This window comes from Alligator mississippiensis, chromosome 5, assembly GCF_030867095.1.
Source record: "Alligator mississippiensis isolate rAllMis1 chromosome 5, rAllMis1, whole genome shotgun sequence".
In the NCBI taxonomy this organism is placed as follows: Eukaryota; Metazoa; Chordata; order Crocodylia; family Alligatoridae; genus Alligator; species Alligator mississippiensis.
The window spans coordinates 19,919,258-19,946,612 of record NC_081828.1 but is presented as its reverse complement, the minus strand read 5'-3'; the positions used below and the strand labels follow the sequence as shown (position 1 = coordinate 19,946,612).

General features: G+C 44.9%; 1 protein-coding gene across 1 annotated transcript; it reads left to right on the top strand.

Annotated features, from left to right (window-relative positions):
- The first annotated feature begins 7,317 nt into the window (after positions 1-7,317).
- PTGER3 (prostaglandin E receptor 3) lies at positions 7,318-26,744 on the top strand. Its single transcript, XM_006269931.4, has 2 exons — positions 7,318-8,333; positions 22,585-26,744. Exons 1-2 carry the CDS (start codon positions 7,479-7,481, stop codon positions 22,870-22,872), a joined length of 1,143 nt encoding a protein of 380 aa, XP_006269993.3. The 5' UTR covers positions 7,318-7,478; the 3' UTR covers positions 22,873-26,744.
- Positions 26,745-27,355: the final 611 nt, after the last annotated feature.

Sequence of the window (27,355 nt, the reverse complement as noted above, 5' to 3'; positions counted from 1 at the left end):
GGGTGTTTAACGTGACATCTCTGAACTATGTATGCTGTTACTGCCCAGGATAGCAGTGCAGAACAAAAGAAGAAAACTTAAATGTCTTAAGGATCTGTGAACTGTTTTGTTGCTTCAAAATTAGTCATAAAAATTAAGAGTGGAAACACATGATCAGAAAATGGACTTGGTGTAGATCCCATCTGTACTGTGAGAGAGATGTGTGCGATCTAGAAGTCAAAGTAGTTCTCTCTTTACAACTTTAGGTTTAATTTGCATGGTTTTGCGGTACTGAAAATACCCTTATGAAAAGCTTTTCTCTTTCTTTAACCATTCTGCAGGATTTGATAGCTAACTCTGTCCTTGCTTCAGAATTTTCCAGAATGGATTAATTAAAAAAAAAAGTTACTGAATGAAGTCTTTTCATCTGTCTATTTTCTGTGGTCAACAAAAACTGCTTGGTTTTTATGTTCAGCAGAACATCATTTCCCACATGAATGTTGGCTAGGCACACAACTGCTTGGCTTCTGGGATCACAGGGCCTTTATACACCTACTTTTTCGTCCTGCGACGCACTGAAGATCCACTGCTTCAGAGCAGACTTGATTAATATTCAACTGCGCTGCACACAGTTGTATAAGTAACGAAATGTATCAGTGCACAGAAAATGGCGGCAGTGCACTTTTGAACTAAAGCACCTCCAGTGTGTTTTAGTTCAAAAGCGCACCACTGCCATTTTCTCAGCTCTGATGTGCATTTCACCACGTGTACAACTGCAAGCATTGCAGCACCAGGCACTTTCCAAAGCACACAGCGCTGCGGTGCTTACACCTGTAAAAATGCTCAAAGACACGTGCAGCCAGTCTACCATGGTCACAGGCTACAGAAAGAATATTCTCCCTTTTACTCCTTTACAGACTTTTAATGGCACATTTCAATACTGTAGGAATAAAACAGTGCAATTCTATTAAATACATTTTAGAAAACGTAGCGTAGCCTCTTATTGACACCAGAAGGTATGTAATAGGAAGACGTTACCCATGGGTCTGTACAACTTAAAAGATTCAGGCTTAATAGAAAAACTGTGTACATTGTTTACTCGGCTTTCAAAGACCCCCTGGTTATTGGAAACTGTACTCTGAGACTTCCTTGTACAGTCACTGTACACTGACCAGGAATAAATGACAGCTAAGCTAGCTAGGAACATTTCCATTGTAAAACTAAGGAGCCACAAGTGTAAGGTCAATATTAGACGATACAAGTTTTTCTACGAAGTAGGGGGTGTTCAGAAAGCAGATACTACATGCAGCATAGACTTCTGGCCTCCTAGAGCTGAGATTGGGAAAACAGTTGTGCCTTTGTAAAAGTAATAACTTATTTACTTGAATCCAAAATGAGGTTCTTTTTCACACATTTAACTGGGGGGGGGGGCTAGTTTTGGATTTGAGTACAAGCTAGGGTAGGGGGGGCAGACTTGGGCTCTGACCCAAAGTCAGAGTTGCAGCTACAGCAGCTGTTTGCAACCACCTCCACCTGCCACCTCTCCATGGCTCCAGCTTCACCTCTACTCTGACCTGGGCAGTATTGTTAACCCCACTGAGTCAAAAATCATGAGACAAAACTCTTAAAAAATCAAGAAATTGGCATGTAAATCATGAGATGCTATTTTTTAAGTGTGTGTGTGGGAGTGGGGTGTTATTAGTGAAAGTGTAGGGGACTGGGTGCATGTGTGCACTGTTTGGAGCCGGGGTGGAGAGGGTCCCCACACACTGGTGGGATGTGGGGTACTGTGGGTCAGGAGTGAGGGGCAGCCATAGGGCTGGGGGGGGGGGCTGTGGCTTGGGAGTGAGGGGCAAACAGGGACACAACACCTAGCAGGGAAGGGGTGGGGGGGTAGTAGGGCAGGAGCCAAGGGCTGGCATGAATAGGGCCCTGGGGCTGGGACAGATGGTCCAGAAGCACAGGGTGCAGCTCCCTGCAGCTGTGCACACTCATGGGGGGCATGTGCCCCCTGTGGGGCAGAGGTGGGCTGCAGGTTTGGGGCTCTGAGCCCTGCTGCTTTTGTTCTGGGAGCTCAGCAGTGCAATGCCACTGCTGCCCGCTGGGTGGGCAGGGGATGAGGGGTGTGCTGGCCACGCAGCATGTCCCATGCCCACCCAGCAGCAGGGAGCACACTGGTGTCACGTGGCTGATCCCTAAGCCTGCAGTGGACACGTACCACCCCTGGGGCGTGCTCCCCTCCCCCCCCCCCACATGCCTGCTCCAGCCCCTGCTCCTGCCTCACTCCCTCCCTCACCATGGGGACCTCGATCTCCCCCCAGTGCCCCTTCCCTCTCCCTGCACCCCTTCCCCTCCACAGACTTACCAGCTGATAAAATCCAGAGATTTGACGGTTCGATCGGGAGATCACGAGTCAGTTATTTGGACTTAGAGATCCCAAATCTCACAATGTTTTCATGACAGCTTGCATTACTGCCTGGGGTGTGGAGCCCATGGTTACTTCAGTCACACAGCAATTATGGCATCCAGAGCTTGAGCTGCCGCAACCACAACCAGCGCTGCCAGCCAAGCAGAGGCTGGAACAAGCATGGTGGCTGTGCTAGTGGCAGGGGGAGCCAGTGATGGCAGCCAGGTGCCTGGGGGTGCATGGACTATGGGTGGGTAAGCAGCGTGTGGGGGGGGGGAGTTGGGCGGGGGATAAGTGGAAGGGGCCAAGGAGATAAGTGGAAAGGTGTCCTGCCCCACCACAACAGTGGAGGGGAGAGGGCCATGAGTTTAAGATGACCATCCAATAATGAGATTCTATAAATGGAAAATTATAGTGTCTATCATTTGCCATGTTCAAGCTACTGCCCTTGCAGCATCTGCTGACCCCCCACCCCCAGCTTTGTTCCTATGGTGCCCCAAATGCACCCCTTTCTATTGCTGAGGAGCAGGTAGAGGTTAGCGCCCTGCAGCAGGGGCCAGGCTGCAAGCAGAGGCTGCGTCAGGAAGAGGTTGCTGCCCCCTGTTCAGGATAGCTGCATGCCAGTCAGAGACAGGGGCAGAACTAAGAGAAATAAGAGTCCATTTAAAATTTTCATTGTGTGTTATTTTAAGCCCCTTACACTTGATTCCTGTTTGTGGTCATAACAGGCCCTGGTGTTGATTGGAAGTGTCCTTTACAAGCCATCTTGACATGAGCCTGCTGCTTAACTGAATTGATTTGTGCTCTACACTTCCTTGGAGGTTAATGATGTTTCAAGTCTCCTAGAAAGTATGGAAGCAACAAGGAATAATGCAAAATGTCTGTAACTTGTCTTCACCGGTCCAGAGAGGTGATACTCCCCCTCTATGTGACTTTGGTCAGGCTGCAGTTGGAGTACTGCATCCAGTACTGGGCGCTGCACTTTAAAAAGGATGTGGCCAGCCTGGAGAGGGTTCAGAGGAGGGCCACCCGCTTGGTGAGAGGGCAGCAGGACAGGCCCTACGAGGGGAGACTGAAGGATCTGAACCTGTTCAGCCTCAGCAAGAGGAGGCTGAGGGGGGACTTGGTGGCTGCCTATAAACTCATCAGGGGAGATCAATAGCAAATAGGTAGAGCCCTTTTCTCCCCAGCACCACCTGGGGTGACAAGGAACAATGGTCATAAGCTGATGGAGAATAGGTCTGAGTTAGAGATCAGAAGGCAATATTTTACAGTTAAGGTGGCCAGGATCTGGAACCAACTTCCCGGGGAAGTGATCCTCGCCCCTACCTTGGGCAAATTAAAAAAGAGGTTGGTCGATCACCTGTCTGGGGTCTTGTGAACCCAGCATTCATTCCTGCCTGTGGCAGGGGGTCAGGCTAGATGATCTGTTCAGGTCCCTCCTGACCCTAGCTACCATGAACTATCTGCTTGCTTTTGTATGATAGGATTGAAAAGACCTATCTTTCTGTCATTTCCTGAAACAAGGTGTGCAACCAAGCAGTATGGATACAAAGCAAATAAAACTGTGTAAGGAAGTATTTTTGTCAAAGTATTATGGACTTGCGGGTTGTTTAATACTTCTCTTAAATTGTAAAGTCAAAAGACATGGTCTCACTTTTTTCCTGTTAACAGACCAAAGCCGCATTCCTAGTTGTTCCCATAAAACTACAGTAAAATAGGACTTGAGATTCCTGATGAACAAAACCCTGCTTTAGTAAAACACTTAAATCCTTTTTTCAGATCACCATTTTGTCATAAAAGCCTTCCAACAAAAGTCTATTTCACCCTCTTCCTTTCGAATCACGTTTAATAATGACTGATTCCAAACAAATTTAAGCAAAAATCCCAGTAGCTTCTCTGTTTTTTACATATTCCCCTGAGGCCTAGATTGCAGTCATTCCTTCACCTCCGGTCTTCTGGATTACTGCAGGGCAGGAGAACAAAAAGTGGATTGAGCATTGCCTACATGAGACAAAAGTAGGAAATTTTCTTCAGTTTTATTTTCAAATTTGATCAATCTTATCGTGAAGTTTGCATCTAGATCCTGCAGAAGCCTCGGTGGCTAGAGAATTTTCACATGATCTTGTTGCTGTAACAGAAAAAAATCAGATTGGGAAGAAATGCAAAATGTGCTCCTTTAGACAGTCTGCTACACTTCGTGCTCTTGGCCTTTCTTCAGGGAAGTACCTCCAGGTTTCTAGGATTAGCTAGAAGTGGGAACAACAGAGAAGCCAAGGCAGGAGAAGAATGAGGGAGATGAAGGGACTGAGCTTAAGGGTGTTTAGATAAGTTTTATGTCATGCTACTGAGGCAGCCTAGGAGAAAAGACTATTGTAACCAAGTCCTACTAGGGAAGTTTTTGAATTAATCATTGGGCTGTTATTTCCAGGCAGTGGGACGGACCCTTATACTTCTAGGAAAAATACTCTTGAATTTTGCAGGGTAGGAGTATATCAAAGTAATTGGTATTGGATGCTGCGTTCCAGTTGCTAAAGGACAAATATCCCAAAGATATCATGTTGGCAAGCTGGCCTGGCTAAAAGACCTCCTGAGGTCCATTCCAGCCCTACTTTTCTGATTCTGTGATCCACCCAAAGCAGGGGTAAGGCTGTACTGCCTTGGGTCATTGTGTGCTTATATCTATTCCAGATCCAGGGGGCTTTAGTCTCTGGACAATTAGCCCCCAAGCCCTTCTTGAGAATGTGAAATTCACTTAACAAAAATTAAAAAAAAAAACTCCCAGAAGAAGCTGTAGATGATTCCTACCTAGCAGTATCATATGCTTGACTGCATAGTTGAATAAATAAAGCTAACTTGCATTTTGCTGTAGGTAAATTGAGTCAGATAGCCTTAGATTAAATGTAGATTGTTAGGGGCATTCTGGTTTCTTCTGTAACTCGGTAGTAGTTGGTTGTTTATTGCAGAACCTGTTTGGATAAGTGCTTTACCATGTCTCCCACACCCAGGACCATCTCTCTGCTCATCTGTATGTACCTCCATGAGCAGGTGGTTCCTGGTTGGCAGATGCCGGGGACTGTCCCACACTCAGCAGCTGCAGAGACGTGCATGATTTGTGTCTCAAACACAGTAGAGAACCAGTCACAATCCATACTTGGATGGCGTGGGGAAGGTGACTGCAGCTGAATTAAAGCATTCAAAAGCGGTAGGCTCTGAAACAAACTAGTCAAGGGGGGCTGAGGGAAAGTATTGTTGGTGGAATTGATGCCCACAAGCTCCTTTCAGGAGGCCTAGGGCAATTCTACAAATTGTAGCCTTGCAAGTAAAGCAAAGGCCAGCCTGCTACCGGCTCAGCTGTTGCAAGTGAGGATGTGCAGTGCTGTTGAAGTACATCGGAGTGTAAATGCTCTGATGGCTTAGGGCTGGCATCTGCTTCACACTGACAGAACGCGTATTAAATGCATATAGCGGATATCAAAATTGGTGTTTTTCTAATTCGTGTATTTCCAAGTCAGATAATATCACTTCCGGATGAACACTGTCTGGTCCTTTTCAATAAGGTACTTGGCTTAAATTGCCTCTGATTTAACTCATAGGTGTGAAACATGACAAGTTATTTGTACAAAAGATCACTGGGTGGTGCTATTGCTTCATGAAAATATAATTTCGGCACCAGGATAAAAGAAAGTAAAGAGCATTTCAGCTTCCCAATTTAAATGGAAATTGCTGGAGTGGAGGGCTTGGGAAAGGAGATTTGGGGTCATTGTGACCAGTGTTATGCAGGAGATTAGACTGATCATTCGATCACCCCCCCGAATAAGTGAATCGTCCCACAGTCTTTCCCATCTAGCATATCCCATTGCATGCTGCTACCTTTTTCCAGCAAGCTAGCAAAAGCGTATTTCTATTCCAAGCTAATTTTTGAGCTCTGGAAACTTTTCATCCCAAATTAGGAGAAAAAGCCCAAACTCCAAAACTTCCTTGGAACTAAAGTCCTGTCATATTTCATTTTTAGGAAGCACCAACCGATGGTTTCCAACATGAAATTTGCTGCCAGCAGGTGCAGCTGGAAGTTGGCAGGACTTCGGTGGTTTCGCTGCTGCCCTGTCACGGACCAGCAGTGGAAATGAGTGGCGAGAGGTGGCGAACCTTACACCGAGCTGTAGTCGGTCATTCTCTGTGGATCTACAAATGCTGTGGTTACTGGTCCAAGTGCTGCTGTAACAGGAGGGGCTGAGATCCTCACCTCCGCACACCCCGGGCCGTGCTCCCGGATCCTCGGCACAGGAGTTTGAGCATGCGGCGCCCACACCTTGGGGGCTGAGTAGCTCTTAAGATACTGGGCAAAAGGAAGTGGAGAGGGCTCCTCCTTTGTCCTGTTGCCGCTGTTAAGGAACAAGATCCAGATCCACTAGTGTTTAGGTGATCAGCAAATACATTAATAAAATATTTGAATGATATTTCTTTTTCTAAATCTTTTCCTAAATCACTAAGCGACACAGCCCACTGCTTGCCCGAGATGAAACCACTGCGTCTGGTAGTAAGGCCGCCACAATCCAGCGGTTCTGTCACTTCAGATGCTCCTCTGATGCACCCCCTGCACCCCAGCAGCCCTTCCCATCGTGCAGAAGAAGAAAACGTCCCTAACACGGGCACTAGCTGCCCCCAGGCCCCTTTCTCCCGAGACTTGCAGGGCCGGGAGCGTTTGCTAAACTGAACCAGGGGTGCACCGCCTCGCCTTCCCCGCTGGACTCCGGCTCGTCCCGCTCTCGTTTGCCGCCGGGCTCGCAGCCTGCACCTATAAAACGCCCAAACCAGGCGGCATCGATTTCTTCTTCTCTGCCGCTTCCCGGAGGCCGGCTGTCGGGAGCATCTGGCAGAGGCGCGGGCCGGGCCGGGCCGGGCCGGGCGCGGGGAGCGGCCACGTGCGGGGCAGCGGCAGCGGCAGGTGGCGCTGAGGGGCCGGTCGCTCCTCCCCGCGCAGCCCGCGCCGAGGTGGCTCCCGGCCGCCCAGCCCAGCCCAGCCCAGCCCAGCCGGCAGGCCCGGCAGGCAGGTGGAGGAGCGGGGCCGGCTGCGCTGCCCAGCTATGGCATGAAGCCGGCGCGGCTGTGCGGCGGCGGCGGCTGGAACAGCACGGCCATGTGGGTGCCCGGCGGGGAGGCGGGAGCCCCGCGGCGGGGCTGCAACAGCACGGCGGCGGCTGAGGCGGCGCGGGGGGAGGAGTGCGGCGCCGTGTCCGTGCTCATCCCGCTCAGCATGATGGTGACGGGGCTGGCGGGCAACGCGCTGGCCATGCTGCTCGTGTCCCGCGCCTACCGCGCCAAGGCCAACCGGCGCAAGCGCTCCTTCCTGCTGTGCATCGGCTCGCTGGCGCTCACCGACCTGACGGGGCAGTTGCTCACCAGCCCCGTGGTCATCGCCGTGTACGTGGCCGGCCGGCGCTGGGACAGCGTGGACCCGTCGGGCGGCCTCTGCGCCTTCTTCGGCCTCAGCATGACGGCCTTCGGCCTCTGCCCGCTCTTCATCGCCAGCGCCATGGCGGCCGAGCGCGCGCTGGCCACGCGGGCCCCGCACTGGTACTCGAGCCACATGCGGCCCAGCGTCACCAAGGCGGCGCTGCTGGGCATCTGGCTGGCCGGGCTGGCCTTCGCGCTGCTGCCGCTGGCAGGCGTGGGCCGCTACGCGCTGCAGTGGCCCGGCACGTGGTGCTTCATCGAGGCGTCGAGCGGCGCCACCTTCGCCGCCGCCTTCGCCTTCCTGGGGCTGGCCTCGCTGCTGGTCACCGCCGCCTGCAACGTGGCCACCATCGCGGCGCTGGTGTCGCGCTGCCGCGCCAAGGTGACGGCGTCGCGGGCCGGCAAGCAGTGGGGCCGCATCACCACCGAGACGCTCATCCAGCTGCTGGGCATCATGTGCGTGCTCCTGGCCTGCTGGTCGCCGCTGCTGGTAGGTGCGGGCAGCGAGGGGCACGTCGGGCGCCCGCATCCGGAGAGGTAGCGGGCATCTCTACGGGGCGGTGTGGGGGCGCACCGGGGACAGGTATAGGTAGGGACACACCAGGGACAGGCACCAGGATTGGGCACCGGTATAGGGTAGGGGCACACCGGGGACATATATAGGTAGGGGCACACCAGGGATAGGGTAGAGACACACCAGGGACAGGCACCAGGATAGGGCACCGGTATGGGGTAGGGGTACACCGGGGACAGGTATAGGTAGGGGCACACTGGGGACAGGCACCAGGATAGGGCACCGATATAGGGTAGAGGCACACCCGGGCCAGGCACCAGTATGGGGTGGAGTAGGTCTTCCCCTTAGCGTTGGTTAGTGGAGCTCTCATGGAAGGAATGGGCTACTGGCGTAGAAAGTATATGCAACGTTAGCAGTGAATTAGTCCCACTTGATCACTTTCTTTATGAATTAATACAGTTTTATCAACCCTCCAACCAGGGACAGGCACCAGTATAGGGTAGGGGCACACCCGGGGCAGGCACCGGTGTGGGGTGGTGTGCCCCCACACGGCTCAAGCACTGGTATACAGGGTGGGGTGGGGGCACACCAGGGCAATGCACTAGTACAGGTGGGGTAGGGGCACACCATATATGGGAGGACTTTAGGATGAAGAGCTGCACATGAGGAGAAGATGTGGGCAAGAGGAGGAGGGTTGGGAAAAGTGAGGGGCCCGAGGGGGAAGAAAGCTAGGCAGGCTGCTTGGGGAGGGGCAGGGCGGGGTGGCAGCGGTGGAGGATCTTGAGAGAATCTGGGCAGAGTACAGGGATGGGGAAAAGGGGGTCGCTGGGAGCCTTCAAAAGGGCCGGCAGCGTGAAGGGCTTGGGACAAGGGGCTGGGGCATTCAGGAGAAATTGTGGCAAAGAGGAAAAACTGGGAGCATGAAGGAAGACAGTGGCTCTGTGGAGAAGAGAAGGCAGGTAGCAGAACATTTGACGGGGGTGGTCAGAGTGAAGGGAGAGAACGGACACACGGGTGGGGAAGTGCAGGTGAAAAGCATCACCCAAAGAATGGTGTTAGCAAAGGGCGCCGAGGGGCTGGAGCACAGATCAGCTTCTGTTGAATGAGAGAGAGACAGCAGAACGAGCAGGTCTGTGCACAGTACTGCCAAGCACAGCCGCGATCCCAGACACACAGGGATCTCACCAAAGAGCAGAGAGAGGGCTTAACAGTGGTAACAGCTGGGCAGCTAGTGCTGAGAATTTCAGAGAAGATGTATGCCCAGACCCTCATTGTGACAGGGCCCAATACTAGGGGGTCTTTTCGCTGTTCCAGCTTCTCATTTGCATGGGGGGAAATGATCTGACCTAGGATTTTACAGCGGTCTTCTGTTTGTTAATTGTTTTACTGGAAGATTGTACACTAATTTTGGCTGTGTTTTCTGAGATGATGAGAACACATCAGCTTAGAATCATTCACACAACTCCCCCTTAGTCTCCTTAATTTATTTTTTTCTTGCTCATTGACCTGGAGAAAATCCCTTCTGAGGGGCAGGGTGCCGAGTCACTTTCAGTTGCATGGGATGGCGGCATGTCAGTACACAGCATAGTATTTCTACCTAGAGGACGGGGTGGTGACCAGTGCAGGAGGATATGATGTGTGGATTAACTGAGTAAATGTTTCTGCATGTGGGTGCTTCAGAAGGAAGGGAGGGTAACCTTGTGCAGGGTATAATGGTACCTTGGGCCACATCCAGAATGGGCTAAATCCTTTTTTATTGTACCTGTATAAGTGCAATTCCTGACTTTCATACAAAGTTTGAAATCTTTTCCCATGCACCTACGTGAGAATGAGGGGAGAAAGAGGAAGACCTCCCATCTTTTAGGCCAGTGGGTCATTGATTAGGACAGGGGGGATCAAACATCTGGCCCGTGGAGATGTATGATCTGGCCCATGGGTCGCTGAACCAGCCCCAGCCGGTGCATAAGGTGGACCCAGCGCTGTGCATACTACAGACAGCACAAGGGGTTGGTCTGGGGGGGCTGCATGCAGCCCTTGCACACTACAAGTGCCACAGGGGCTGGCATGTGGAGTGCACTCACCCTGCCAGACCCAGAGTCCATGTGCAGGGCCAGTCAACAGGGTGTTGCACAGACCACGCACCCCATGCTGTCTTCCTGTGTCTTGTGCAGTGTGTGTTGGTTCATTCAGCCCTATGTGCTGCATGCTGGACCAGCTGGGGACAGGACTCAGTATGCATGTTGCCCCTGGGGCTGGCATGGGACGTGTGCTTCCCACCACATGTGGACTAGACGTGGTGTTGCATGTAGCACAGGGGTCCAGGGCACAGGCTGAATGTGGTATCCTGGACTGGCCCCCTGTGCTGCCTGGTCCAGTCCATGTGCCATGGGCAGCACACACCCTGTGACAATCTCAGAGACTGGCGTGTGCAGCATGCATACAGGATCCAGCACTGTGGGTGCTCTGTAGGAGGTGAGCCCTGGTGCAGCCCTCAGACCAGGGCTCAGTTTAGGTCCTGACACCCTGGATTAGGAACAGGAGGTCTGAAGTAAGCTGAAAGTGAAGTGACTTAAAGAGGGGAATGCTGCCTTGGAAGAGATGGAGCCTTGGGTTCTGGCCTCTACCTCACCGGCTTTTTTTGTTGTACTTTGCATAAAACAGATAGTTGGATAGTTTCATGCCAGTTCCTCTCACTGAGCTACACTACATCTGGCTTGTACTGCTTCACCTGGCCCCACATATCTTTCCCGCCTAGCTAACTAGGGGTCAAAGTCAAGGCTGGAGAGTGTTTTTGGCTAATGACCAGCCCACAGTAGAGTGGCTAGAGTATATTACTGCGATGCAGGTTCAAATTCCTTATTGGTAAAAGGTGCCTAGAACTTGGGTCTCCCAGCCCCCTGGTAGTCTTCCCCTTAATGATGATTAATGGAGCTCTCATGGAAGGAATGGCTTCTGGGCTACTGTCTTAAAAAGTATCTATAACATTAGCAGTGAATTAGTCCCACTTGATCACTTTCTTTATGAATTAATACAATTTTATCAACCCTCCAAAAAATCTATCCATCCCAAAGCTTTATATTATTGCATATTACCTGTATGGAGATCACCAGTGGCTTGTGACAGAGCCTGAAACTAGTGCAAATCTGGAGAATACTGGGCATGCTTACACGAGGTACTATGCTCATTTATATAGTACTTTTCTTAGCAATTACTGCATAGACTTAATGCATACTACCAGAGTTACTGCATAGTAGCACCTGCAAACGTCTTTTTGGTGACACTACTGTGCAGTAGCCTAATAATTCTGTGCTGTAGCATATTAGCACTGGCTGTGCTGTGACACGCTACTATGCGATATTTTTCAGCTCCTGCACAATGAGCATCTGGTGTAGATGTACCCCCTGTCATATTAATGGTTTGCTTGACAGTACTACTAAAACCATAAGGGAGCCCAAGTTTGACCATTCATGCAGGAAGAATGATGAGTCACATTTCAGAGTATGGCACTTTGTGTGGTCTAGCTGATATTGGTTAACCACTTCCATTGCATTGAATCAGCTGCTTGGTAAGATACATCACCTTGTGCAGCCACTCTCAGCTGTGTGTGTAAGTCCCAACAGAGTCATTTGCAAAGCACTACAATGTCTTTTTTTTTTTTGCAAAATTTATTGCACCACATCACTAGTATATAACAAACCATGTTAAAGCGGTAGAGTTGATTAACAATAACTAGACTTAACCAGGGACCTAGGTTTTGCTACTGCTACCTTAGTAAGAAGTATTCAGCCTCAACTGATGCACTTCTCTTGTAGAAGCATTAGCAGGCCTAGACGCAGCATTCAGTTTACCCAGTGAGAAGTCTCTGCAAGGTTCGTGGAGACCATTCTATCCATTGGACACAAATAGTCTTCAAAGAGTGGCTCAGCATCCTGAGAGTGGGGATATTTTCTCCCCCCTCCGGTACAGGGTGGCATGTACAGTTACTAAAGCACCTGATGTGATACTCAAGCAAATGGTTGAATCCCCATTATTGAGCTTTTTAAAAATTCAACCCTTTGTCAGCAAGAATGCAAACTTTACTATAGACACTAGTTTTACAATAAAAATCACACAGTTAAGGCCAAGTTTGATCTCACTGGCACTGGTATCAGTGGAAGTCTGCTGGTATAAAGTGCCCCCACTGCCATTTTGAAGTGCAGGGATGCTGATACACAAGACACGGGAGGCTGCTGGAGTGCGATAATTGCCACGCTCCAGCAGACTCGATTGCTCCAATGCGCTGGAATTACAGCGTGTCGGAGCAGCTTCCCTCCCTGCTCATGTATAGGCACCCTTTGAGTTTAAAAGTTAAAAATTCGGTCAGACATCACCAAAGAGCTGTCTAAATCTAGGCTGTGACATTCTTCCTCGGAAAGACAGATTTTCAAAAAAGTGCTGAGGGAATTGAAAAGAAATACAGGATACTTTTGGGGTGTTTTAATCCACAGATGAGTACAAACCTCTGTGATGAACAGCTGTCCTACAATGTCAAACATCCTGGGAAATGCTCCCTTATTGTCACATAACTAAACAAATCTCAATTATCCGGGCTAGAGTATGAAGAGCGAGACAGATGTTGTTTCAACAGAAGATGGTTTTTGGGTTGTTTTGTGTTTTTTTATTGAATGGTTGGGATGGTTATAAATTCAGTAAAATAGGGTGCGTCCAAAAGGAAGAACTAAAGCACAATGCAGTAACAATGTCACCGTAGGGCAACGTGTGGATGTGCCCATAGGCCAGCAAAAATAGGATAATATGTATTTTTTACTTCAGTTGCCAGGTGGGGTTATGATATCAAGAAGCGGTCCCTTACTGTAGGGCAGATACACCCTTTATGCAACAAGAAAATCCTTGTTTACATGAATAATTGCATTGTCGGTGACATAGGTCGAATGCAGAGAGGGAGGAGGCACCACCTGAAAGATCAGCCATTTCTGCCAATTGGCCTCAAGGGAATCTTGTGAACTGCTTATGACTTGCTTCTATCCCAGCCTATGGCTGACTAGATCTTAGACCCATCCTGCACATACAGGGCTTCCATAAAATCTGAATGTAGCTCTTGTGCTTCTGCCCTTGTCCACCCAAGAACCTCTTGAATTTTCCAGGACCCTGCCACTGTGGCCCTTTCACCCTCTGAAATCAAGAATGAGTGGGATTTTATCACTACTGTTCTTATGCATTTTTTTCCATTCTTCTGTGGTATAAATTAGAGACAGCAATGTGTTTCTGAAAACCAGAAAAAGAAAATGAACCACAAAAAGAACATAAGTAAAATTATATATAACAAACAAACAAGCGTTTGAAACTACCGGATCATTATTTTACAGCAAGTTAGCTCCTCTTTTGCTACAGATAATAAAATTACCTGCTTATAATTGGGTATGTCACAGCCGGTTGCACAGAAAAGACAGAAACTGAATGGTAGACAAGTGTGATAATAGATTCTTTCATGTACTTTCTACTCTTGGAAATTATCCCACCGCCCTCTGCCCCACACCTGTAACTCCATCTGTAAACAATACATATCAGATGATCAGGTCTAGCCAAACAGGTAAAAAATCATATTTCACAGAATATAATGTGTTACTCTAGTGAAATGTATCTACTAGAGGGAGTTGTGTCCAAAATGTGTTTAAAAATGCATCAAACATCTGTTACTAAAGCTCTGTTCCTTTGAAACAGAGCAACTGTATGGTGCTTAAAACTGGCAAAAGAAGTAAAAGACTGCAGTTAATGACTTTTTAATCTTATCTCATGTAGTACATTGAATAGAGAGCTCACATAATTTCAAACAATTTCTATTCTGTTTATAACCTGTTGTTCCAACTATAATTTTTACTATGTTGTTTTAGTATAGTTAAATAAGTGTAGTTTCTAAACTGTACTAGGTCCTTTCCAAAAACATAAACCTCTTTAATACTTGGTAGGGACTTAGGAATCTGCCATACATAATGGTTTCATGTAACCATATAAATGTTTAAGCTTCAAGGGTCTGTAGCTCTCGCACTCAAAAAACAAACAAAGAACCCTATTATTATGTAGCAGTGCTGCCTGCTGACTTCCAAAAACTCTTATGCATAGTAAGAAGTAAAAGAAAAAAATTCCCAACTTCTACTGAAACCCTGTTCTCCAGTTCTTTAATTTACTGCATCTGTATAGAGAGAAAGCGAGGCACAGACATGCAGGAGGGGAGAGGATTTCATGGAACACTCACAGCACAAGTTGGACAAACAGGCTGAGGCTTTTACACTTCATTGATATAATAGAAATTATACAGGGAGATGGAGAGAGAAGACAGAGAGATGCTCTGGCATTTTGCTACAAGATGAGTGGTAGGTGACAACTGACAACAAGCCTGGCCTTTACTAATAAAAAGCAGTGCCTGTTGGAAACAGTGGTTTTCAACCCTGTGCTTTTATCTTGTTAATTTCCTCAGCTTCTCTTGGACTATGCTGAAAGCCAAAGTGAATTCTTTAGTTGTATTATTTCATTATGAAATAACAACACTTAAAAGTGTTTCATTTTGTGCTTTCAAGGGAACCAGTTCTGTAATACCTCCCTCCAAGGGTTGTCTCTGTACAACCAAATACTCCCCTGGCTTTTCTAGTTTTAAAATGTGGAGTGATCATTAAAGAACAAGTTTTTATTTCTTTTCTCTTGTCCAGTCTAACATATCATCTAAAATAATTACAAAGATTAGCATTAATTACTGCAGATGAGGTCCACTATGTCCCAATGTTAAGACAGCTGCAGTTTATGTTTCTCATTGATACCGGTGTCTTAAACCTAGTGGTGCACATAGGAAAAGTGCAGTTGGAGAACTGACCATTCTTAGTACTTTAAAATATCTAATGCAAATCTCCAAAACACTTTTGCAGAAATACAGGTCAGAGGGAGAGGCTTTCATTAACTTCCCTGTTGCACTATTCAGTTCTGTTTATAATTGAATTCAAACAATTATTCCAAACATTTTGCTAAGCATTTTTACAGCTTAGAAAAAAATAAATACTCTTCTATTCACCCTCTCCTCAGCCTATCACTGATTTTTATTATTCTTATTATTTTACAAAAGTATCTACAATATAAAATAATGAAAATTGCATTCTGTGGCTGATTTTTTTCTTGTGCAAGTCATCTGTGCTAATGAGTTATTACACTCTTATTATTAGCTGAGTAATAACCCCTTGCACAAGCTACTATATTTTTTAGGCTGGTCTAATGAGGGTGGAAATGATTGACTTAAGTAAGGTAGTTAAATACAGCATACATGATAACGAAACTAGGGTGCAATCCTACAATCAGGAATATGGTTCCCCTCTTTCCAATCTCTTACAGTATAAACTAATTGAGGGAAAGAGGGGATCTATATTTAATTCTCCCTTTCATGAGCACACAAAATTCTGCAAATAAACTTCTCAATCAAACTTTTTATTTATCATAAATGTTCCCAGTTTGTGTTAATCTTTTATTTATTTTGGTGGCTAGCTATTGAATAGCAATCATGGTAAATCAACATCAGTCTAAAATCAGGCTGAGTCAAACCAGTTAGAGATAAAAACGAGAGGAAGTCATATTTGTTCCGAGAAACAGGTGTAAAATGAGCAAATAGTTCCATAACAACTTTACCAAAACACAGTTCCAGATGACAGACTGGGCGATTTCAAATAATTTTGGATTATCCAGAAAGGCTTGCATGGTCCTTTGCTTTACTTGTTAAAAAAAAGAAACTCTTTCCCCCAATCAGAATGAAGTCATTACATCCCAATCCACATGATAGTTTCATATATAATATGAAATATTATGGAACACTGTCATGTATCACTTTCAGACTTGTGAAATACAGTCCTAAGCCCTTTGCTTTGGGGAGGTCATAATTCAGTAAATGACCTGCAAGAAAAGCTGCTAAATTCCTTGGTATAAATCAGTGAGCCCTATTCTATTCAGGCTTTGCTTTCCTCCTTCTAGGTTGCAACACCACCATACATCTTCCAAGTTGTAGCAGAACTGATTCCCCTACAGAAGATGTGAAAGTACATATTGTAGGGACATTTAGAGAGAGAATCCTCTGGTCCTCACAAAGCTCTTCAGGGTCTCCTCAGCATCAGAGGGTGAGGTAGAGAGGAGAGAAGAAAAGAACAAGCTGGAAAATATGCTGCTAAATGGAGTCTCCCTTGTTTTCTTCCCATTGGGCAAGGGAGCCATACAAGGGGTTGATGCAGGTCCCTCTATGAAAGACATATCAAAGCATGGGAAACAAGATTCTTTTCCTCAGCCACTATCTTCTTGACCAGTTACTCATGTTGATCAACAGCCAATCCTTTAGATACAATCACCATCTTATTCTCCCCAAACCCAACATGGCTACTAAGAGCAATGGTATAGTTTGGCACAAAGTGTCATGACAAACTACAATTCTAGATTATAGTAGAATTGGCCACTGAATGGAGATGGAGAACGCCTGCAACCCAGGAATGTACTCGTGCCACTCTTCACAAACTGCAGAAGTTGCAAGCTGGAACATTAGACTTAAGACACATTTGTGTGTTTATTTTTCAGTATAATGGATGTTCTTTCAAAATGCTTTATTTTATAAGCTCTGGGAGTGTCTGAGCTTTTACATATATGCATTGAATATGTTGAGATACATTTAAAATTAGTCTGGGCAGATCACAGGCAAATGTACAATAGAGAGTAAGCCTGTTTACTGGAAAGATAAACTCAGTGATTTAGTAGGTTTTTAGTATCTCTAATATTCATAATTCTGGTTTAATTGCCACATTGCTGTATGTATTACAGTTTCATAGAAGAAGGCGATTCATTACATTACATTACATACATTCATTACATTACAAATTATAAGCCAGACGCCCTATTTATACATTTCACTGTAGTTCTACTGACTTTATTGATTTAAACTACCTGATTCTGCTAGCCTGTAACATTTATAATCTTCAATTTAAAATATTTTAAATGGCCAGTGCCAGCTTCATACAATTATACCTTTACATGTCTATCAAACTAAAGTGAAGTTTCCAGTAAAACAATTTAATAGTCTATAAAAAGTGGAGCATTATATAGTATGAAACAAAATAAACAGGACATGGTATATGAAAACAGACTCTTTTAAAAGTACTGTCTTTTATCCGTCTGTTGCTGTTACAGTTCCGTTAACATAGGGACAATCAAACAAGACAAGAGATTGCAATGAATGAGCTATCATTGAGTTCTTAAAACATGCCTGGGTGCTGAACCAAAAGAAAATCATAATAATACTTGGCTTTTATTTGATGTAATGTATGCACGTGGGCTTGTTTACATTTCATGCTTGTATTTTGGTAAATCCTAACAGCCCATTCAAGGTGTTACCCCATAGTGCTAGACCCCATTGAGAATGGGCATAGAATACAAACACAACAGCAAGTTCATAGTCTACAATGGAGGTGGCTTTAAATAAAGAGCAGGAGTTAACTGAAGGCAGAAAAATTTGATAATGGCAAAATTCCTGTTTTTAAGCAATAGCAGCAATCCAAAAATTTCATAGATTTCATAGACATTAGGGTCTGGAAGGGACCCAAGAGATCATTAAGTTCCCAGCTTAACCATGAGGACATCTTGGGGAACTAGGTCAAAGCTTGAAGTCCAGGTATATGGTGTCCACATCATCGCCCTTGTCCAGGGCACATGTCACCTGGACATAGAAGGCGATGAGGTTGGTCAGGCATGACCTGCCAGTCGCTTCTGGCTGGCATTCAGAAACTTGCCTTTCGTCAGTCTGGCATTGATGGATCCCTTGAGGGGATTTTCCTTGAGGATTTTTCCAGGGACAGACATAAGACTGATTGGTCCATAGTTCCCCGGGTCATCCCTCCTCCCTTTCTTGTAGATAGGGACCATGTTGGCTCTTTTCCAGTCATCTGGGACCTTGCCTGAGTGCCACAATTTTTCAAATATTTCTGCCAAGGGGAATGCAATGATGTCTGTCAGCTCCTTCAAGACCCTTGGGTCCATTGTGTCTGGACCTGCAGACTTGTGAATGTCCAGTTACTCAAAGTGTTCCCTCACCTGATCCGCATCGATTTTAGGCCCATCACCCGCTCTCAGATTGGCTTGTGCCATTCCTGACAGTGTGATCCTCCTGGGAGGGTGAAATAACAATGCAAAAAAGTAATTTAAGAGATTGGCCCTTTCTTGGGCATCATAAGTTGGTCAGGCCGCAGCTGGAATACTGTGTCCAGTTCTGGGTGCCCCACTTCAAGAGGGATGTGGACAACATTAAGAGGGTCCAGAGGAGGGCCACCCGCATGATCCAGGGACAGCAGGGCAGACCCTACAACGAGAGGCTACGGGACCTGAACCTGTTCAGCCTTCACAAGAGAAGGCTGAGGGGGGACCTGGTGACCATCTATAAACTCACTAGGGGGAACCAGAAGGGTTTGGTGGAGACCTTGTTTCCCCCAGCGCCCCCCGGGATAACAAGAAATAACAGCCACAAGTTGTTGGAGAGTAGGTTCAGATTAGACATCTGTAGGAACTACTTCACAGTCAGGGCTGCTAGGATCTGGAACCAACTTCCAAGGGAAGTGGTGCTGGCTCCTACCCTGGGGGTCTTTAAGAAGCGGCTCGATGCCTACCTGGCTGGGGTCACTTGAGCCCAGTTTCTCTCCTGCCCAGACAGGGGGTCGGACTTGAAGATCTACAAGGTCCCTTCCGACCCTACTTCTATGATTCTATGAAGTTAGTTGCCCCATTGGATCACTCAGGGGCTCCTTATTCATCCATGGGGGCTTTCTTGCCTGTTGACTGCATTTCTCGTGAGATGGTATGGCTTTGCCCTGTACTTCAAGGATTATGTTTTTAAGAAATGACCAATCCTCGTGTGCTCCCTTTTCTGGTGGGGTATGGCCTCTAATTGCCTAACTGACCAATTCTCTCAGTTTGCAGAAGTCAGCCTTCCCAATTTAAGAACTTTTGCTTTACTGCTGGGTTTGCCTGCTCTTTGGTGAACTAAGAAGGTGACCAGTTTGTGGTCGCTGTCACCAAGCTTCTTCTCGATCCACAGATTGCTCACTAGGTCCACCCCATTGGCCATAGACCTCTGGGTTAGGTAGAGGTCATCGATGCATGTGAGGAAGCTACGTGACCTGTCAGATTTGGCCATGTGCTCGTCCCAAGAGATGTCAGGGAAGCGAAGTTGAAGTCCCCCATGACGATCATGGGTTGGGAGCGCGTGGCCTTGAACAGTTCCCTATTGAATTCTTAATCTAGGTCATCCTCTTGGTGGGGAGGTCTATAGTAGACTCCTATGAGTAAGTCACCCTCCCCATGTTCTCCTCGTATCTTGACCCAGAGGGTCTCAAGATGCCCTTCCTGGTTTGGAAACTCGATCTGCAGGGAGTGAGCTGATCCTCGATGTAGAGAGCTACACCCCCACCCCTCTTCCCAACACAGTCTCTCCTATACAGGTTATAGCCCTCTATTGCCACTGACCAGTCATAGGTGGAGTCCCACCAGGTCTCCGTAATTCCTACCAGGTCATAATCATTTTCACATAGGAGAAGGGCCAGTTCCTCATGCTTATTTCCCAAGCTCCTGGCATTTGTGTACAGGCAGGTAAGTCTGCCATGAAAAGCCCAATGCTTCCCTGAGAGGTTTAGCAGGACCTTTCCTTGGGCTGTCTTGTCTCCCTTGCATTGCCCAAGTTATTGGTAGTGCAGCTGACATGACCTGGGCTAGAACTGTTAGTAGACTGCCAATCCCCCAGCAGTCTCGGTTAAAAGCCCTGTCAAGAAGGTCAGCCTTAGCAGGTCATTTCACATTAATTTTAACGATTTAGCATTTGGGTCCATAAGTTCCAATAATGGCCTTCGCCCACTCAGAACTAGGTGCTATGCAAATACATAACCCAGGACCTGCCTCATAGAGCTTGTATTGCATCTGCGTCTCTGTTGCCCACCTTAACCTCTGTTTTTCTTATTTAGAATGAGAATTCATGACAGATTTTCTCTAGCACATCATCCAAAAAGGGGGCCTCTGATGTCATTTGGAGCATCTGGAAATTCTGTGACAAACACTAATCGTCTCTTCCCGTTGAAAACAAAACTTGCAGATGTTCATGTGAGAGAGTTCCAGGGTAACAGAAGAAGTAATTTCTCTGTACCCCCTTTAAAATATCTATTAGTTTTGCTCTTAGATATTGCCCCAGTATGTAGCTGAAATTCAAATACCCTGACAAAGTTCTACACCTAATTTCCACTGAGAAGGTTTTTGAGTCTGTATTTATAGACTTCAGAAAAGAGGCTGTAATATGAAGCTTGCTAAACCTTGTATGTACTGGAGATCGTGAGTTTGTCCAAAATAGTACTAAATTTAAAAACAACTGCACTTTATATACAGAAAGCTTGGTGGCGGTGAGCCGGGTCAGAATTTGAGGGCAGATACCAACTAATCCTTGGAAAAATACATAAGTATTTAACATCCTTAAAAACGGGCCTCATATTTCCCAGCATTATATTAAGATATGAAAATATCACAGTACGCAGAACCACTTTACCAGCTTACTTGTCATTGCTATTACCCAGACAAGCAATAGATATGACAACAGAAAAATGGGGATCTTGTAACTCAGCTTAACATGCAAAGCTTTGGGTTTTAGCTCTAGCTCTTTCAAGGCTTCTCATGTGAGCTTGGGAAAGTCAATTAAACACTTGGTTGCCTTAGTTTCAAAGAACTTAAGAAATGCCATTTACTGGGTGACACCTTTGGTCCATCTGGCCCAGTGTCCTGTGTCACACACTGGCAGAGTGTGAATGCTGAGGGGGAAGGTGAACAGGACATGTTCAGAATGTCTTCCCTGCTCCTCTACAATTGCAGCTTGTGTTTTTGAGGTGGCACTCCTATCTGCCATGCTTAATACCTACTGATGGGCTTTTCCTCCAAGAATGTGTCCAATCTCCTTTTGAATTGGGTCAAGCTATCATCAGCCTTCACATCTTTCCTGTCCTGTTGCTTTCTTACAAGGCTCATTTCATTCATGTTTGTAAAGCACTTCGAGCTTCTTAGATGAAAAGTACTGTTGAAGTGCAGATTGTTTTAATTGCTTGAATAGTTACGTTACACTATATTATGTTAAACTGATAAGCCCTTTAAAAGCCACAAGCCTGCTGGCAATGCATAAACCAACACGGAGAACTGAGTTGCTACATTCAGATGTTCATCTGAACCATCTATTTTAATAAACAATATAAAATATTGCACAGATCTAATCTGACATCCAGAAGACTTTTTCAGAGGGGAGCAGTAACACCTGGTTATGTTTTTGCTGTACCTCAGGAGGTGATACAGGGTGTGTCTACACCTGTGCTTCAATGTTCAGTAGCCTTTTCTACTGTGCTTTAAAGCAGCACATCAAAAACCATGCCAGTACACTAATGCACAGTAGACTAAACTACTGCGCATTAGCATCACCTAAAAACCATGCTCTTACACTACTGTGCATTAGTGTACCTAATGCACATTTATTTAGTACCTTATATTGGAGGTACTGCATTTAATTTGCATTTGTAAAAGCACATTAATGCACATGTAGATACACCCACTTTGAACAATAAGACTGCCCAAAAGAACAGTTTTCCTGAGTAACATAGGGTTCAGTTAATGCCACCTGACCCCAAGCTCTTCTTTAGAAATGAATAATATCTCCATTGCTTTATCTGAAATTTAAAAAATGGCTATGCCCAACAAAAGTCCCAAGGAAGAATTTAAAAGTGAGTAATTGTAAATTGATTTGTTTCCTAGCTTCAGCAACTTGTTATTCTAAATATGTCACCCATCCATCACATGGACCTAATGCCACTTCTGCCATGTCCCAAGGAGGGGAAACGGCAGATGCCCCCTTGATTAAATACCAGATGTATAGATCCAAGTAAGGGATAGGTATAGGTTAAAATGTTATCATCTCCTTTTACTGCTGTGAATTGAAGCTGTGTGTCCCCCCCTCAACATAGAATATGAAGTTCATAAGTATACCCTCTATTTGCCATGATTATGGTTTGATTTGGGGGAATCTGCAATGGGGGGAGGGAAACTTCTGTTCTGTTGATCTCTTTTCTGTAAGATGTTTCCGCAGAAAGCAACAAAGATGCATATTTCTTAGAAAAAAAATTAAATTAGTTTTCTCACCTCTCCTTAGATTATGATGTTGAAAATGATCTTCAATCATACATCTATTGAACACTGCAACGCAACCAGCTACGTGGACGAAAACTCAGAACTGCAGGAAGAATGCAATTTCTTCCTGACCGCTGTCCGTTTGGCCTCACTAAACCAGATTCTGGATCCCTGGGTTTATCTGCTGTTAAGAAAGATCCTCCTCCAAAAATTCTGTCAGGCAGCAAGTGCTGTCTCCGGCTGCTCTAACACCAGATGGAAAGAGCGACAGGTCACTTTCTCAGATGACATGAGACAGACAACAGCATGAAAAAATGTTGATTCAACTTGCATGCAAACTACTTTTCACAAGTAGTTTTAAATTTTACTGTGAATTTGGGCATCTGTGGCATGACAGTGTTCCTGCATAAATAGCTGCAGTGTAAGTGGTATGAATGGACATAGAGGGCCAGATAATTGCATATCATGTGTGCCAACAATGCTTAAATATAAACAAAGGGATGTGTTCTGTTCTTAACAGTAACCTCTAATTCTGGTGTCTTTGGCTGAGAGCATTCAACCTCCAGAATGTAGTCAAGCTAAATACATCATGATTTCTAAGGATTCTTCTTGCATCAAGACAGAGGAATCAGCCATTGTTTTGTAAGGGAGACACCGATTCAACTGCAACTCTACTAAATTTTGACTCTAGGATTATCTACTACATCCAGATATTATTTCTTCCTCCAATTCTTTCTCCTTTTTGAGGGAAAAGTACAAGAGCTTTAAGGAAGAAAATAATAGGAAGCCTTTAATTTCTCCCAAGTTCAATGTTTTGTTGCAAGAAGTGAAAATGACATGTATTTTGATGATGACATTTTCTTTGAAATGCCGAAAGGCAGCAGGAATCTCATGTGATACATGTTAATTATTAATTTTTCATGAATGTTAGAATAAATTCACCTTCTACATAGGTGAGGGGGCTTTGGGGAATAACATAAATGTGTAAGCTGCTCTTTTTTGAGAGACAATCTGTGAACATTTTTGCAAGTAATACCTGTGAAATACCTAGATATTAACAAGAATAACTTAGCAAAGCTTTTTCACACAATGGTCTACCTTTGGCAGACTGAAACAGTGACAGACCAGGAGAGACAAGAGATGCTACTTTTTGTATTAACAGTAAGTATCCCCTTCCTAGTCATTATAGCAAAAACCAAATCACCATGTTCAAATAGTCCATTTTCCATGACAGTCAGGTGGCATGTACACCACCTGCACAGCACCACTTCATTATACAAGCACATGTCTGGATTGTGTCACAATCCAATCTGTTATTTAAGAAACTATTGATTGATAGCTGTCAAACACATGGCAGCTTGTAACTTTTAAAATTAGAAGTCATCATAGCAGGGAAGTTTGGACTGAGGCAACTCATTAGTCAAGTCTTTCCTTAGGTAATATTCAGATTTGATTATCTAGTTTCTGATCCATTTGTGAGATATCAGCAGTTTCTACTTTCATAAAGACTCTTGAGTTTACTTACATTTTCTCATGTTAATTTGTCACTTGGTAATGGGCAATATTAAATGTGTGCTACTTTAAATAGTCTTCTTGGTTAGTTAACTTAAATGTTATATTTATCTTCCCATGGATGAAGAGACAAGACAGAATAGCTTGAAATGTGAAAATCCCATGTACCAGTTTGAAACCATTTGGCTCATCACTTTTCCTGTCTTGTGACTGATCTTCACGATTATGACAGCTAAGAAAGAAAAGTAATTGAAGTTAGATTGGCAGATCACATTGCATGTCAGAGTCTCCAGTGCAATTACATCTAATGTGACATCAATATTCTGACATTTTATAATTAAAAAAATAGCATAAATATCACATCAAGGAACTTTGGCATTTTGTTATTGATCATTTTTTCTTTAAATCTCCTACTTTCATTTAATGATGGCAAAAAATAAATGGCTTTGTTCAATCTCTACCTGAACGCACAAGAATGGACTTGAGCTTCCTGAAGTCAACAGGAGCTTCAGTATGCTGTGCTACACAGCAGAGACACCAAGCTAGAGCCAAATGCATTAATTTGTACCAAAAGTAATCTAACTACAGCAGCACAAGGGTCTGTGCAAGCTAAAAGAACCTGATAATTTATCCACACTTAGAGGTAGCTTGCAGAATAGACCTGACTTAACAATTTTTAAGTTTCCTTCTATTGAAGACATGGTGCTTAATTCTGCTCTAATATGCCCTGGTACTACAAAGAGCAACATGTTTTATGCAGAAAATATGAAATGCACACTTCAGCTACAGTTGAGTTACACCAGTGGACCTGATCAGAATTTGGCCTTCAGAGCCTTCCAGATAACAGACCAGTATAGAGTATCAGAATCTCAAACTACTGGCAGTTTTTTTTCAGTCTGTCCCACTGCTGTCCCATGGACCCATTAGGAACCATTATTGAGTACAATGACCACAAGTGCCTATGCACTGACTGCACTACCCATGTCTAATTCAGTAATAAGTATTTGGGGAAACACTGAGTGAAAAAATGGCTGTACAAAATCAGAGTATTTCTTACTCTGAAAAAGTTCCAGGCATGATTTCATGCCAATTATTTTTTACTTACTTAAAAAGCCTACTTTTCTGTTCAAGAAGCAACGTGTAGTTTGTTAGCATGTTAGCATTTATTCAAAAATCCACCCCTCGTAATGTAGGTCCAAGTGACCTTAAATAGTGGAGTGAATTCTGGTCTCATGGGTTTCTTTGTCACTCAGTAGCTGAATACCAACAATAGCTAATTAAATAATTTTTTCTCTAGGATCCTCACTGTAGCAAGGGAAGAGAAAGTCTGAGAGACAGAGAGAAAGCATGCACTATTTTCACTTCTTTTAATACCATTTCTACTATAGCAACCATTAGGAAAGCTTTCACTTTTCTTATATATAACAATGGTATATGATATGGTGTTAAAATAACTGTAAAGTTAACATTACCTGATTTTTGCAGGGGACCAGAGTGCAAGACGTAGCAAATATCAAGGGCACATCTGCATGTGCCTTAAAGTGTTTAAGTTAATGCACATTAAATCTAGTACCTCCACTGTGAGGTACTAGGAAAATGTGCATTAGCTTATCTTAATGTGCATTAACTAAAGAGCACAGGGGTGGAGGGTGGGGGGACTACTTAAATTAGCATAGCTCTGAGAGCCGCACTAATTACAAGCACCTGGAAATTCATGTTTATCAGTGTCCACACGCTGAAAAATGGTGGTGGGGTGCATTGAACGAGCTTTAATTTAAAATGCCCTGTTGCCATTTTTCAGAGCAGAGACACTGATACAGGTGATCCAGGAGTCTGCTGGAGCGCGGTAATTACCACGCTCCAGCTGAATCGATTAATTGAGTCTGCTCTGACATGCTGTAATTACATCACATAGGAGCAGCTTCCTTGCATGTGTATAGGAGCTCATAGCTTTTAAGTGATGCTTAATGCACATTAGCCATTTTAATGTGCATTAACTGAATAGTATTTTTAGTGATGCTTTAATGCACATTAAAATAGGCTAATGTGCATTAAAGCACATTCCCAAGATTGTTACCCCTCAGCTCAGGTGCTGGTGACTCAGCTCAGTTAAAACTTACTTGTTCTTTTTCATTCCTCTTGTTAAAATAAACCCTTTTTTTTAAATTTAGAGGAAAGAAGCAATGTCTTTCTTTGGGGGCAGTAATGAGAGGAAGAGTTTTATTTATAAAATGGGAAAATGTAAGAGATGATTTGCATCCTGTTTGTTTACAGCAAAGAAACTGAAGCACTATTTGCCAGGTGTGTCTGACATGACATCACTGGAAACAGAAGCACTTTCTTAAATGAATTCAAAGCTCCTTATTAGAAATGAAAAGTTCTGTTTCCCATTGATCTGGTTGAGTGGGAAGATATATTTTGTTGCACCTCTTTAAAGATGCCTTCAATGTTATTTGCCTAAAATGTATTTCTGTTCCGTAAAAGTTGTGTTTCTAAAATCAGCTTTGATATCCTGGACTTCTTACAGAGACTTGTCAGAAAGACTATTGTAGGGAGAAATTCTTTTGGCGTGGTTTTGTTGGCATTCAAAACACAGATTATGTGTGTGTATTGAATCCATGTGTGTACTGTATTTGTCAATGTAAAATAAAAATTCAAAGTTCAGCAGAACACCTGGTTTTTATTTCTTGATGCCAAAACTTGCCTGCAATATGTTAATACAACCATTTCTTACAATCTTTTGTAATTGACTTCAATGCAAGTACAATCATGCACTAAACATTTATGGCTAAATCCTGCGCTGACTTCAGTGGAAGTGAGGGACTGATGGTGGGCACTTTTTTATGGCCCGTATTATGCGACGCTTATTGCATAGAGTAGTACTGTTACATGTTCCACAAGTACTCCCAGGGTGCATCTACAAAAGATGCTTAGCTCCGCAGTAAACATCTCAGCATCTACACGTGCACTACTGTTAGCGTGCAGGAAACTCATAAACTCTGCAGCAGGGTACTAGTTGTAAATACAAGTACTACCTTGCTGCAGAGTTTTTTCATGCAAACCAGCGCACGTGTAGATTCTGACTCAGCTGTTGGGGCATGAGAGTGTTTCAGTTCAGGGTCTGCCTGCTGGCTAGCTCTACACTCATTGGCGATGTGTAGGGGTGCATGTAGGTACACATGCACCCCCTGAACACCTCCTACACAAAAGCACCTTGACAGTGTCAGTGTGGTGCCTGCGGGTGGTTGCTGCTTGCCGCCACCACCACCTCTTCGGTGTTC